The 13154-nt window shown below is 38.5% G+C and overlaps 1 protein-coding gene across 1 annotated transcript; it reads right to left on the bottom strand.

The window, feature by feature from the left end:
* Nucleotides 3899–4747, bottom strand: LOC109845504. The gene is made up of 2 exons (XM_020414757.1): nt 4480–4747; nt 3899–4387 (listed from the first exon to the last, which is right to left on the bottom strand). Exons 1-2 carry the CDS (start codon nt 4631–4633, stop codon nt 4239–4241), a joined length of 303 nt encoding a protein of 100 aa, XP_020270346.1. The 5' UTR covers nt 4634–4747; the 3' UTR covers nt 3899–4238.

Below are 13154 nucleotides of genomic sequence, written 5' to 3'. Positions count from 1 at the left end.
GATATGAATCAGATACTTGGCGAATGGATGTGCATCGGATACAAGAGAAGATTCTTATATTAATTGCTCTATTGCACCAAAGGGATAAAACATACCTAAAAATTGCAATACATTGCCAACAATCAAATTTTAAAAGTAATATGCAAAATCTAAGACAATCAAGATAATTCAATTCTCAAAATCGTCATAATTCAAATGAAAGGTTTTTTTAACCACCATTAGCAAAATAATTAAATTATGTATAACAAAAATTTGACCATAATTAAGTCAAAAATGCACACTTGATTATCATAATAAAAGCTGAACCCACATAATCCAAAAACAAATGATCGCATCCCAAAACACAATTATTATCAAGAAAACATAAGGATAACAACATCCATATCCGTATCAGAATTCATATCGAATTCATATCCAAAACAATATCCGAGCCCATATCTAAAATCATATCTGAACTCGTATCGAATCTATAATCAAATCCATATTTGAATTCGCATATCCGCATCAGTTATATGAAATTTGATTTGATTTCCATACCTGCATTCAACAAAAAATCTGAAACCATATCCCTATTCATATCTGTATCCAACCGGTTTCAAATTGTGGTTAATGTATCCGCATCTGTTTCGGATAAGATTGTCCATCGGATATATCTGAACTGTTTTGAATCCTATTCGTATGTCCCTTTCAAGGCTAACGAGCAGGATTAGCTATTGGCACAGATCTAAAGAACTTGAGTAAACAATGTATGCTGAAACAGATTATGGCATAGGCAGGTTGCTCCCTTTTAGGGAGCTGGAAGAAATCAACAATAAAAATTTTCATATATGGAATAACCACCCTATAAGCTAAAGTCAGATAGTTAATACATGCAGCATAAGCGTGCTAAGGCTAAAATAAAGTTAGAAATTTAGAATATCAATGCAGGTTTTTAACATAATTTGAAAGCTAACTTATGGGTTGTTATTGGTTCAGGATTATTGAGTAGGACTAGGAAATTTTTCCAAGAATCATATTTTCTAGGATTGGGTGTAGGACCAAAATTTCAGAGTTGGATTCTTAAGCTAAACATTATATTATGAATTTGATCAAGATTTTGGGCCACTAAATTGCTACTGGAAATATTGGGCCCCATTTCATATCCACTCCTCACCTTCTAGATCATCTTTTCACCTTAACAGATGAATTTAACTATTTTTACACAAGAAGCAACAAAGAGCAAAATTATCTCTATAAATATGACTGATCATACAATAGTGGATACATCTTTAATACATAAGTTAGCATTACCGGTAGATAACATTGATTATGTTAGATATTATTGATAATTTGATATTAGTGTATTTAGTAGATATTATGAGATATTGTTAAGACATTTTGAGATGTAATTATATAAGATTTATCTCATACCCATTTTGTAATATCCTCCTAATATTTATTTAAGAGAGATTAATGTTAGATGAATAATATTTTTCTCTTCTCTAATTCTCTACAGATTAGTAGATAAAATACACATATATATTCTCCAATGACTTCCAAATTCCAATCTTCCTTCTCCTAGAACCCATATTTCATCTCCTTCCAAGAACACATCCCTCTCCTTCCAAAATACATACATGTAGATAAAAAACATCCCTCTACTTCTATATTCCAACTCCACATACTATATTTCTTGCACCCACCACTAGAGAAGAAGCCATTCCCTAACAAAATCCAACCTCCCGTCACACTCAAACAGAGAAGCCCCTTCACTATCCAATCCCACTCCCCATAACTAAACTGACGAAGTTCAGGCAGTACTCAGTCTTCTAAATGCTTTTTCTTGCCCATCATATAAAAAATTAACATCCACCCATATTCATCCTTCGCCTTCATCCCTATTGGGTAGCCCCATAAACCTTAATTTAGCAACATTGAAAAAAAATTTCCTCCCAAAATATATCAACTAGGGTTTCGAAAAGTAATAGAGAATATTGTCTTATTTAGAGGCAAGAGTGACTACGAGCACCACTTCAAGGTGGCGTTTTAAGTGTAGAGAAAGGACCAGAAAATCATCGAGTACCAACTCCTTTTGATGTGGATATCTCGACTACCACCTAGGACACTGCTGATTGACCTCCCATCACCACTGAGATCATGATCATCATGCTGAGACTATGATCATCAAGATTGTGGCTCAGAGACATAGACTCAGCAGTTTTATTTTTCTTTTTTCCTTTTATCAACGAAGAGGGAACGAGAAGCACTGAGAAAGAGCAGAATCCTAGAGCCTGAGAGTCCATCAAAATTTTCTCAAATTAATTTTGGAAGTAGATCTCGTTAAAATGCATATAGTTGGGCCAAAACTCGGATTTCATAGTCCTAATCCTAATTAGAGTTGAAGACAACCAATCACACTTAAATTAGAATGCAAAAACTAATTCCAAATTAATAACACTTTAAATTCAAATTCAAATCCTAAAAAAACCAACAACACCATAAAGAAAAATTCTAAAAAAGCCCCTAGTCGGAACGAAATCAAGAATTTTGAAGTGTTGGACCATATCCTTTGTTTTGCTTCATTTACTAGACATGAAGCATAAATATTACGAAGAATGGGAACATACAAAAGACCCAAGTGTGACACGACACAGTATGCCACTAATGTGATAAGAAGACATTCCTTAAGAGTATTATATATGATGACATGGCTAACTCAGAAATTGTCGAAGTTGGCTTGTATACTTTGCTTTGCTACATTCTCTGAAAGCTAATTCAGAAAATTTCAGAAGACATTTCCTTAGGACTAAGTCAGATTCAAAGCTGTATCCTCTGCTTTGCTTCATTTATTAGCTAGGAGGCATGTAGATTAGGAATCAAGGGAAAACAGAAAAGACCCAGATATGACACAACAGAACATGTCACATGACACTATGACAGGAAGACGTTGCTTAAGAGTAGGACACCATGACACAGCAAAACGAAATTCAGGTATAACTTAAAAACCATAATGTAAAAGAGTGACTTTAACACAGTTCAAACCTGTGACATGTCGGACACATCCCTCAACAAAAAAATTGACACATATAAACAAATGGACGCGACACATATCCATCAATGTCTAAACTTTCCCTCTTCTGTCAAAATCTAACTATATACTAGATCATTTTGTTATAGATTGTTTCATATGTGAACAGTAACAAATTCAAATATTTATATAGGTCAGTTACATATGTTCAGATGAAAAAATATATACATTGCATCCTAGTGCTTGGCCTCAAAACACTGAAGCATGTCACTAGTGTATTATCTACTACCATAGGTATAAGCTACAGAGGCCTACTTCCCAATAGATTTTAGCATAGTAGTCTTAATTTTTATGTCATCAGCATGATGCTGATATTGTCACTTATAGGATGACATCCGGTCTTAATGGATTGCTATATAAATTGCTTGTGGTACCTCTGTCCTTAAGTCCAGTCTTAATGAATTGTTGAATAAATTGCTTGTAAGACAACCATACTCTTTCATTATTACACCAAATTGGTTCTCTCTTTTCTCTAAGATTAGTGAGACTGAGACATGCAATGATTTTGACAAAGAGCTGCAAGATATGTTATTATGACTTATGAGATTATTATGGTAACTAGATAAACAATATATTCGCTGTATAGTACTACTATTCTTTCCCCATGCATTTAAGGGCGGTGATCTGCAATTTTCTATCCACGTCAACCCTGGGCTACAAACAAATCCCTCCTTACAGGCATTGATAAGCTTCCTATTAAACAACAAAAATATAGTAGTGTTCTCCTTCCTCTGCGACCACTTCTTTCCCCCTAAAAACCATGCAATTGGGTATCAACTATCAACTATCCGAACATGCCCTTACCCAATGCTACAAGGCGCGATTCTGATATAATAAAACCATGCACAGAGATTAAACATTACACTAAAAAAGAATTACTAGATAGTGACTAGGAAACAAAATACAGCAAAGACCTAAACTCTTCACATCAAACATAAAAGGGCACCTTAAATAATAATGATGCTCACTGGAAAAACACTGTCGGTTTCTTGAGAATGTTTCACTGGCATCGCCAAGTACGCTCCATCAAATGCTTGAAAGCCAAATTGTAGTTCGAGGCGATACAACAAAAGCACAATGCAGGTTTATCCGATGTAACAAATTATTCAGTGACGAGACAATGTGACCATTAAAGTAACAGATTTTGTACCACGATGATCATCATCGACGTCTACTTCTTGTATCGGGCGACCTCGCCCTCATTGGGAAAGAACCCCATGAGCCTGCCAGCAGAGTTCTGATACGCATACATAAACCCACCCATGACCCCAATCAGTCCCCCGGTCACCATCGACGGCCCTCTAATATTAGGCTTGATCCCTACAACAAACAAAAGTCTTCCATCAATCAATTAAACAACACAGAAGGCAAATTAGAGACAAAATCTGAAGATGGGTCGAAGGGATAGTGACCGGAGAGGTAGCCGACGGTGACGGAGACGGCGGTGATGGTGGAGAGGCGGAGGTAATCGAGGGTGTTGAAGTTGGCTACGGTTTTTGCGAAGGGAGGGTTTCGATCGATCACTGGGTACTCGGGCTTCACTGATGCCGTGATGTCGGTGTTCATCCTTGAGATTATTGGGTCGGGATTTCTGATCCTTCGATGATTATGGCGAGACTGCAAACCCTAGATACTCTTAGCTCTCTGTTGGTCTGTTTTTGGTGCTTGACAGCCGTTGAAAGGGGCTGGGAAGTAAATTTCAGATTGGGGTTAATTGTATATTTAACCCCACCATGGATGCTCGCACATTGGCACGTGCATCGCGTGTGCGAAATTATTTAATTATATGATTAATCTTACGTCTTCGTATAATAGTTTAATAATGATTTAATGTATGCAATTTTATTATGGAGCTCAATATAAAAAACATATCTTAAATTGCTAGTTAGCAATTAACTCCATCCTTCAACACAATTTTAATGAGCAGTTTGCAAATTGAGGATAATATAATTAGAGTAAATGATCAAAATAAAAAATAAAAATGGGGATATATGTTACAATTTAATAATGTGTGATATATGTTACAATTTAATAATGAGTGTATTGCCATTTGATGATTTAGAATGTTCTAGAATTAGAAAGGACAAAAGGCAAGATAGAAAATAAATGTTTCTCTTAGAAAATAACAATTTTACTTATGTGAGTTCCTATTCTTGTGTCATAATTTAAAATCTTCTAGAAAAAAGAAATGAAAGAAAGAAAAGAAGAAAAATATCTCCATTGTAAACTTACTGTTTTACCCTCTAACTTTCAATGTAAACAAGGAAAATATCCACTACTCATCCAACTTTCACTTTCCTTGCTATGTTCATTATATAGTAGTATAAATTTACAGAAATATCATCTAAATCTTAGTATTTGCAACTACACAGGTCATCTACATTGGAAAAAATACCCCTAAAAACGATGGCATTGATTGTCAAATGGAATAATGGTAGTATTAACTTTTTGCCTTTTCCTAAAAGGACCCGCCACTAAAATGCTCCATCATGAGGATCCCTCATCCCTAATTGTTTGCTTAACATCTCTCACTTTGTTTTGAGAACCGGTACCCTTTGCTCGGCCCTAGACATCCTTCAATTGCTGCTATTGATCTCCATTTGAATTTGGGATGTGGTGTTTTTTTTATTAAGACAAATCGTCAAGCACCTTACATGCATATATTATCTCCTTTGGTCGACCTGCAACATTTTGCATACCTTCACTTCGAACAACTCTCACAAACACAAAATAACGCTCACGAAACTCATAATTATAAAAAATTTTGAGAACTTAACACCAGAAGTTTAGCTAACATAATCTTATTGATGGTCATAAAGAAACTACACTAACTCCATTCAAATAATAGATCATAACAAGGGAAGAAAACATTAGAAAAAAGTATCAAGTTCTAAACAACACAAACAAATTCATCAAACACATTACATATTAAAAAGTCTCAAAATTTTTGATCAATGACATAAATAACCATGAGAACAAATTCATCAAACACATTACATATTAAAAAGTCTCAAAAAGGTTCAGGGTATAACTTTTCTTTCTCTTTCTTATGAAGTGGGGTACCACGCAATTGAGGAGAAGACTACATTTAGTGTGTGTAAGAAAATTGAAGAGTTGGACATGGCTAAGAATGCATCCACCAACTTGTACTAGAAGTAGCAGTTACATGGACTACGGATGAAGGAAGGTATGGTAATATTGGAGCATCTGAGCAATCTCAAAAGGATAATGACCAAGTTAGCTGCGACAGGGTTAAAGATTAAAGATGATGACAAAGAGTAACCTTACTAGTTCTCTTCTATCAAGATAGCAATATCTAAAGATATCGCTAACTATAGGCAAGACCATGGACGAGGTCAAAGAAGCACCCCTCAGGGATGACTTTTAGCAGTGATAAGATGTTGATGATGAGTTGAATTATGGTGTTAGGTTGGTAGCATATGTGTAAGAAAATAGATCTTCAAACTGAATAAGTTTACAAGCTATGCAGCTCTTTATTTGCTATAGGAAGGGTCACATAAAGAAAGACTACTTCGAACAGTAAGAGTGGTTGAAGGGCAACCTATGGGAATTAGGTGGGCTAATCTTCATATGTAGTGGGTATTTCATAAAATCAATTGATGACCCATTGGCAATTTTAGAGGATGAAAGTCGACAGATTATGGTGTTGATGGCTTTTAGGAGAAACAGTTATTGTGGCGATTAGATATTGGACTAAAACATGAGCTCATATATATTCCCAAACAAGCATATTTGACGCCTTGGTGTAAGGAGTCAAGGGGACTGTCTACACTATGGATAGCACGAGGTACGATATCACAGGCATAGAAGCGGTCGTAGTGGTAAGGAGAATGGAGACCATGATCACCTTGGAGAATATTCAGTTAATCCCGAAGGTGAGGAAGAATATGATATCTATTGGAGTGTTTGACTCTATAGGCTATTGAACCCAAGTGCACAGAGGACTTGTCAACAGTATATCATGATAGTAACATCATCCTAGTTGGGAAGAAATGTGGAGATGGCTTGTATTAGGTGTATTAAGGTACTGGTTTTTAGGTTGGAGTTTTGCCTTTAAGATGGTGTACGACCACGAGGAAGAGAGGTGTGCTCGGAACTTTGGTTTCGAGGAAGTGCTGAAATGGGAGTTTGACTCTATGGGAGTCAAGAAGTCTATAATAAGTCTGTTTGGTGAAAAATCTGTGAAATAAAAATGAAAGAATTGTGTTTGATTTTATTCTCTCTAACTGCTTAGAAAAAGAATATTTACAACTATCTCAATCTTGATTACAATTTGGATTTCCTGATTACAAAAGAGAAAAAAATTGATCTGAATTCTCCCCTTTGTTTAAGTATGGGTTCTTCATGGTGGCGATGGAGTGCCTCCCTCGAATACTCGCATCGAGTTTGCCCTCCGTTGACTATCCGAACGTCTTGTGTCACTAGAACATGATCTTCTCCTCACGATTTGACATTGTGGAAAACTTACGTGGTAAGTTTTAAAGAACTCTTGATGAGTTGATAACTCTGAATGAGTTTAAAACTCTATAAAAGAGTTGATTTAACCGAAATCGGTTTGTAAACCAAGTATGAAGAAAGCTTCTGTTGTTGATCTCCAAAGCTCTAGCAATTCCCCCTAAAAGCCAACCAAAGATCTCTTCTTCGCTGCCAAGTTGAAGGACCGAAGGCTGAAAGATCCGAACTCAGTTGAGTTTACTCCTATTTATAGGAGATTAAGGGTGTAACCGTCCCCTTAATTCTCTCCATAATGGGGTTGAATAGGGTGTAACCGCCCCCTTAATCTGCTCCTAAGTGGGGCAGAAATTCCTCCAAATGTGGGGGGAAAACGGTTTCTGAAATCGTTCAGCTCGTGTTTGTTGGCCTTCTTATTTTGATGATGATTTACAAACAATTTACATCTAATATTGTTTGTCTAGTGTTTGTGTTTTATATTGATTCTAGGCAAACAATATGTTGGAGGATGGATGGAATAGAGCTTCAACGATGATATCCAATGGAGGATGGCGGATTTGTGGAGTGAAGCTACATACAATTCAAGTTAAAGATCAAGTTCAAGCTTCATCCGCAACATGTACCAAGTTGACCTACAATGAAGATCAAGATCAAGCTTGGGTAATTTAGTTTTGGAATTTATATTATGTGTGTTAGTACTTTAAGCTCAATCATATACACACATACACGCTTTGGTTTTGGTTTTGTATATATACAGTTATATATATACATATATGTTTTTGGTTTAATAATTTTCAAGTTTATATATGAAACAAATGGATAGAATTGGAAAATACTATTTTGTTTCATGTTTATATGCCTATATATGATTTCACCTTTAACAAGCTTATATTTAATGAAATCATATTTAGTGTTTTTGTATATATTGCATAGAATATGCAATTTTATGAAAATATTGTATTTCTAGGTTATAGACTTCATAACAACATGTTATATCTTTTATCAAGTCTATACAATCATTTCATAAGTTTCAAAAGTTGGTTTATGTCAAAACATCAAAATTCAAGTATCTCATATTTTCATGTTTTGGACTAGTTTGTAAAATGATGATATTTTTCATTTGATAAGTCCTTTTTCGAAACCAGTCGTTGTAGCATGTCTATTATCATATCTACAATCACTCCCCAAAGTTTTACATTTTTCTGAATTTATTTGATATTTTTAAACAGTGTTTTAAAATCAGCTCTAAAACCGATTTTTTCTGGAATGTCAGTTTTCGGTCGACCGGTACGGTCGACCGGTCAATTGACCATTCGTCAGTATTTTTCCAGAGAGTCATCGGTCGACCGGTCCGGTCGACCGAGAGCTCAAATCGGTCGACCGACAGAATTTCCGGTCGACCGACGTTAGTCCAGAAAGTTTTCTTCGTGTTTTTGCTCTCATCGGTCGACCGACGGGATTTTCGGTCGACCGACAATATGACCGTTGGACTTCTAACGGCTATTTCTGAGCTGTTTCTCTGGGGGGCTGTTTTGTCATTTGTTTTGGGGGTTTTTGCTGAGATTTTTTGTGGGTATATATACCCCATTGCTGATGTCTTTTCAACTAACCAAGAGAGTTTTTAATCAAGTTTAATAAAGTTTTTAACAAGGGTTTTAGTTTGGTTTAAGTGTGTTTAAAAAGCTTTTAAGCAAATTGAGAGTTTGTTTTGGTGAATCAAATTCCACAAGAGCTTGAGGAGATTATCTATTGAAGTTTGAGCTTCCAACTATCATCCCTCCATCTCTTGTTATCAAATTGAGAAGTTTTCTAAACTCAAACTCTAGCTTTACATTTATATACTTGATTGATTATCATTGTTCTTAAGCTAGATTTCATACTTGAGTTTAGTTGATTTGATCTTATTTACTCATTGTTACACACACACCCACATTGAGCTTATTGTATCTTTCATACATAGTATAGTTGGGTGGTGAGAGATTGTAACTTTGAGTTGTGCTTTCATTGTGTTCTCATCTATTGTAGAGAACAAATTTATATTTGTTACATTGTGAGTGTTGTAAGGTTTTCGGTGAGCTAGAAACCGAGTGTGTAGTGAGGTTTTCGGTGAGCTAGAAACCGAGTGTGAGGAGTGACGTTGATCGGTGAGCGTTGAAAACCGATACTGTGAGGTGTAAACGTTATTCGGGTGAACGTAGAAAACCCGGTTGATAGTGGATTTCTCCCCGGGAGTGGGGAGCGGAGACGTAGGACGGAAGGTCCGAACTCCGTGATCATATTGCTTGTTTGAGTATGCTTTGGCGTTCATTCATATTTATGTTCATATCTTGTATCGTCATTGTCATTAGCTCATTATATATATCATCCACTATCTAGTTCATATTGTTTACCCTTGTGTTAGTTTATATATCCTTGCATATATATTTCATCATATAGGATATATCACCTTGTGTACATTGCATATTCTTGCACATAACTCTTTGTATATCTATCTTGCAAGAATACATTTGTTGAGTAATTTTAATTGGCATTTAAATCGGATTAGATTAGCATAAGACCCTAATCACCCCCCCTCTAGGGTCTAACAATGTTTGAACGAGTCAAACGCCAAAAATTACATTCTGGGCCTGAACTCTGCGTTTTACACTTGAAACACAGAGTTGGGACTGTTTTAGGCTGAAAATGCAGTGTTCGTACAGCGTTGTAAATCTGAAACGTAGAGTTAGGACGCAGAGATGAACTTTGTGTTTTGAGTCCACGAACTCTGCATTTTTAATTGGAGCGCTGGGGATGACTTCTGCGTTTTGACTCTAAAACGTGGGTATAACCTTTGCATTTTGATGTTGTAACACAGGGATGACCTCTGCATTCTAATGTGAAGAGACCATCAATTTGTGGTCTCTTTTGCTGGAGCATTGTAAAGACCGTCATCTTGTAATCTTCATTTTGGCTCTTTGAAAATATAAGAGTCGTCAGATTGTAACTCCCGATGTTGATTGTGAAGGCTATTGAACTAGAGCTTTCATCGGTTGTTGTAAAGGTCATTAGATTGTAACCTTCATTGATCTACGTGAAAGTCTTCAAATTATAGCCTTCTGGAAGTCGTCAGACTGTAACTTCCATCATCGGTATTTGATGTCGGATTAACTATCTGCAGTGATTTTTAGACAACCTACAAAGTCGATAGCCGGGTGTAGAGTGTGCAACAATGGAGGTTAATTGTCGAGTCATCAAAAGGCTTGACATTGTAGGCATATAAAATTGCTTATAGATCCCTTAGCACAGCTCAGCACAAACCGACGAACCAACGAGGCGACGAGGTTAACGAATCGCACGCAAACAACGGAATAAATCCACTCACGTGCGGAATCAAGTCAAGGGTTCGAAGAGTCAACGAGTCATCCAACCAAGGGCAGACTCGGACGAATCACGATCGAATCAAGATCAGTTTCGGACTCGAACTCAGAAGCGGATTTACTGCCAAATCAGGAATCGGATTTACTGCCAAATCAGGTCAACGATTCAAGTCCGGATAAATCAACCACAGAACCGGATCACGGACTGAACCGAAAACGAAAAACGACGGAAAACCACGCCTAAGGGGGGCTCGGCCAAAGCCGAGCCACCTATGGGTGGCTCGGCCCACAAAAGGCAGGAGTTCGAGAGAGAGAGAGATCAGATCTGAGATCTACACGAGATCATACTCCGGATCAAAGCTTGGCCTTTGATCCCGAGAACTAAGGGCGATTATTTCCTTGGTGAATTAATCCCCCCCGGCTATTATTTCCTTCGCAAAATAATACCCGTCGTACTGCATAGATCCGACCGGATCTAGATCTCACGGTGGTCCACGGATAAACCCCGGCGCAGGCAAAGAACCCACAAATCGAGCGACCGCAAAACAGGAGCTCGCGATTTGTTCGACAAAAGAGAAAAGTTGTAATTTTTATTTCCTTTTTTTGATCTCGTTGTAACCGAATCTTATAAAAAGACCGGATTTTTGTAATCGAAAAACAGTTACATGAGTGCAATGGAATCAATGAAGAAAGACACGATTTTTTCCCGCGAACAATCTGGCGACCACAATGGGAGCCGCCGATCTCGCTGTCGAGATCGGAGCGTCGCAGCCGCGGATCTCAATCCTGGTCATGGAGGAGGTCGAATACGAGTTCGACCAGTAGAAGTTCGAAGAATACTTGTCGTCCTCGTCCGGATCAACCTCCCCCCGCAAGTCCAAGAAACTCTCCTACAGGAGAAAAACTCGTTGGTATGAAGACGTGGAAAACACCAACGAAGATCTCGCCCCGCTGGATGCAAAAGTCGCATCGGGTGAGATTCCTCCAATTCCCAACCAGGTCGGATCTGCTCTGACCAACCCTTCTGCCGCAGGTGGCGTGGTGACTCTCTCGAAGAGAGCCCGTCAAAGGCAACGTCAACGCCTTGCGAAACAATTCGCAAAGGCCATGGAGTCAGTTGACGGGATCCGCTACAACGCAGATCTGAAGAACAAGAGAGGCAAACAGCCTCAACAACTGAAGAATGGCAACTCCTCTAAGCCGCCAACGAACGAATGGGTCCGGGTCAAACGGAACCGTTCAACACTTGAAGAGCGGATTTACAAACGAATGGGTCCGGGTCAAACGGAACCGTTCAACACTTGAAGAGCGGATTTACAAACGCCACGCGTTACTTGCACAAGCAAAGATTCTTGTGCAGGAGGCCAAGAAATTGGAGGAAGAAAGAATGGCCAAAAAGCCGCCATCAACCAGCCAAGTGTGGAGGCCGAAGCAGCCTCCAATCAAAGTTCAACCTCCGACGAAACAACCCGTGTCGCTGATAATTCCAGCAACCACTCCGTAAGATCACGCAGAATCGTCCCGAAGAAAGAAGCCAGTTTTGGAGCGCCTTGGTCCGTTTCCTGATGAGCGAAGCAAAGCTCCAATTCAAGGACGTTTGGGCCCACTAAGAAAGCCCCGAACGAATTAACATGCTGGGGGTCGCCGCAACCCTCAACATGACAAAGAAATCATGACACCCAAGCGTACTACTTTGCGCATTAAAGAGCGGAGCCAAGATTTCCTAAGGTGTACTCCTTCAAAGATGACGAGGTGCCTGGCATCTTCAAGTACCTGCTGGAGAACAAAAAAATCCAGCTGCCGGCGGTCGTGGATCAAGAGGGGGCTAGCAAAGTGACGGATCCGAAGTATTGCGCATACCATAGAGCGGTCCATCACCCTACCAAGTCGTGCTACCACCTCAAGGATAAGATCCAGGCGCTAATTGATGTAGGTGTCATAACCCCGAAGCCGTTCAAAAATGTCGGAGCAAATGCGGTGTCAATCAGCTTTGGATCGGTGCCCACAACATGGTTCGAGCCGAAACGCGTCACCAAAGTGGGAATGAAGATGGTGAATGATGACCTACATGGACAGCGCCAAAAGGGACTTGTGCCACACACAGCCCCGAACGGCGAAATCCTCTGGGTTCATCCGGATCTCATTAGAGATGAGCAGTGGGTGACCTCCTCGAAAAGAAAGGGTAAAGGCAAGTCCTGCAATGGTACTTCCGTAGTTTTCGAAGAAGATGGCGATGAAGCTCCTGTTTTCCCGCTTTC

This window comes from Asparagus officinalis, chromosome 6 (assembly GCF_001876935.1).
Source record: "Asparagus officinalis chromosome 6, Aspof.V1, whole genome shotgun sequence".
NCBI classification, from domain to species: Eukaryota; Viridiplantae; Streptophyta; class Magnoliopsida; order Asparagales; family Asparagaceae; genus Asparagus; species Asparagus officinalis.
This window is presented reverse-complemented; position numbering and strand designations above follow the sequence as displayed.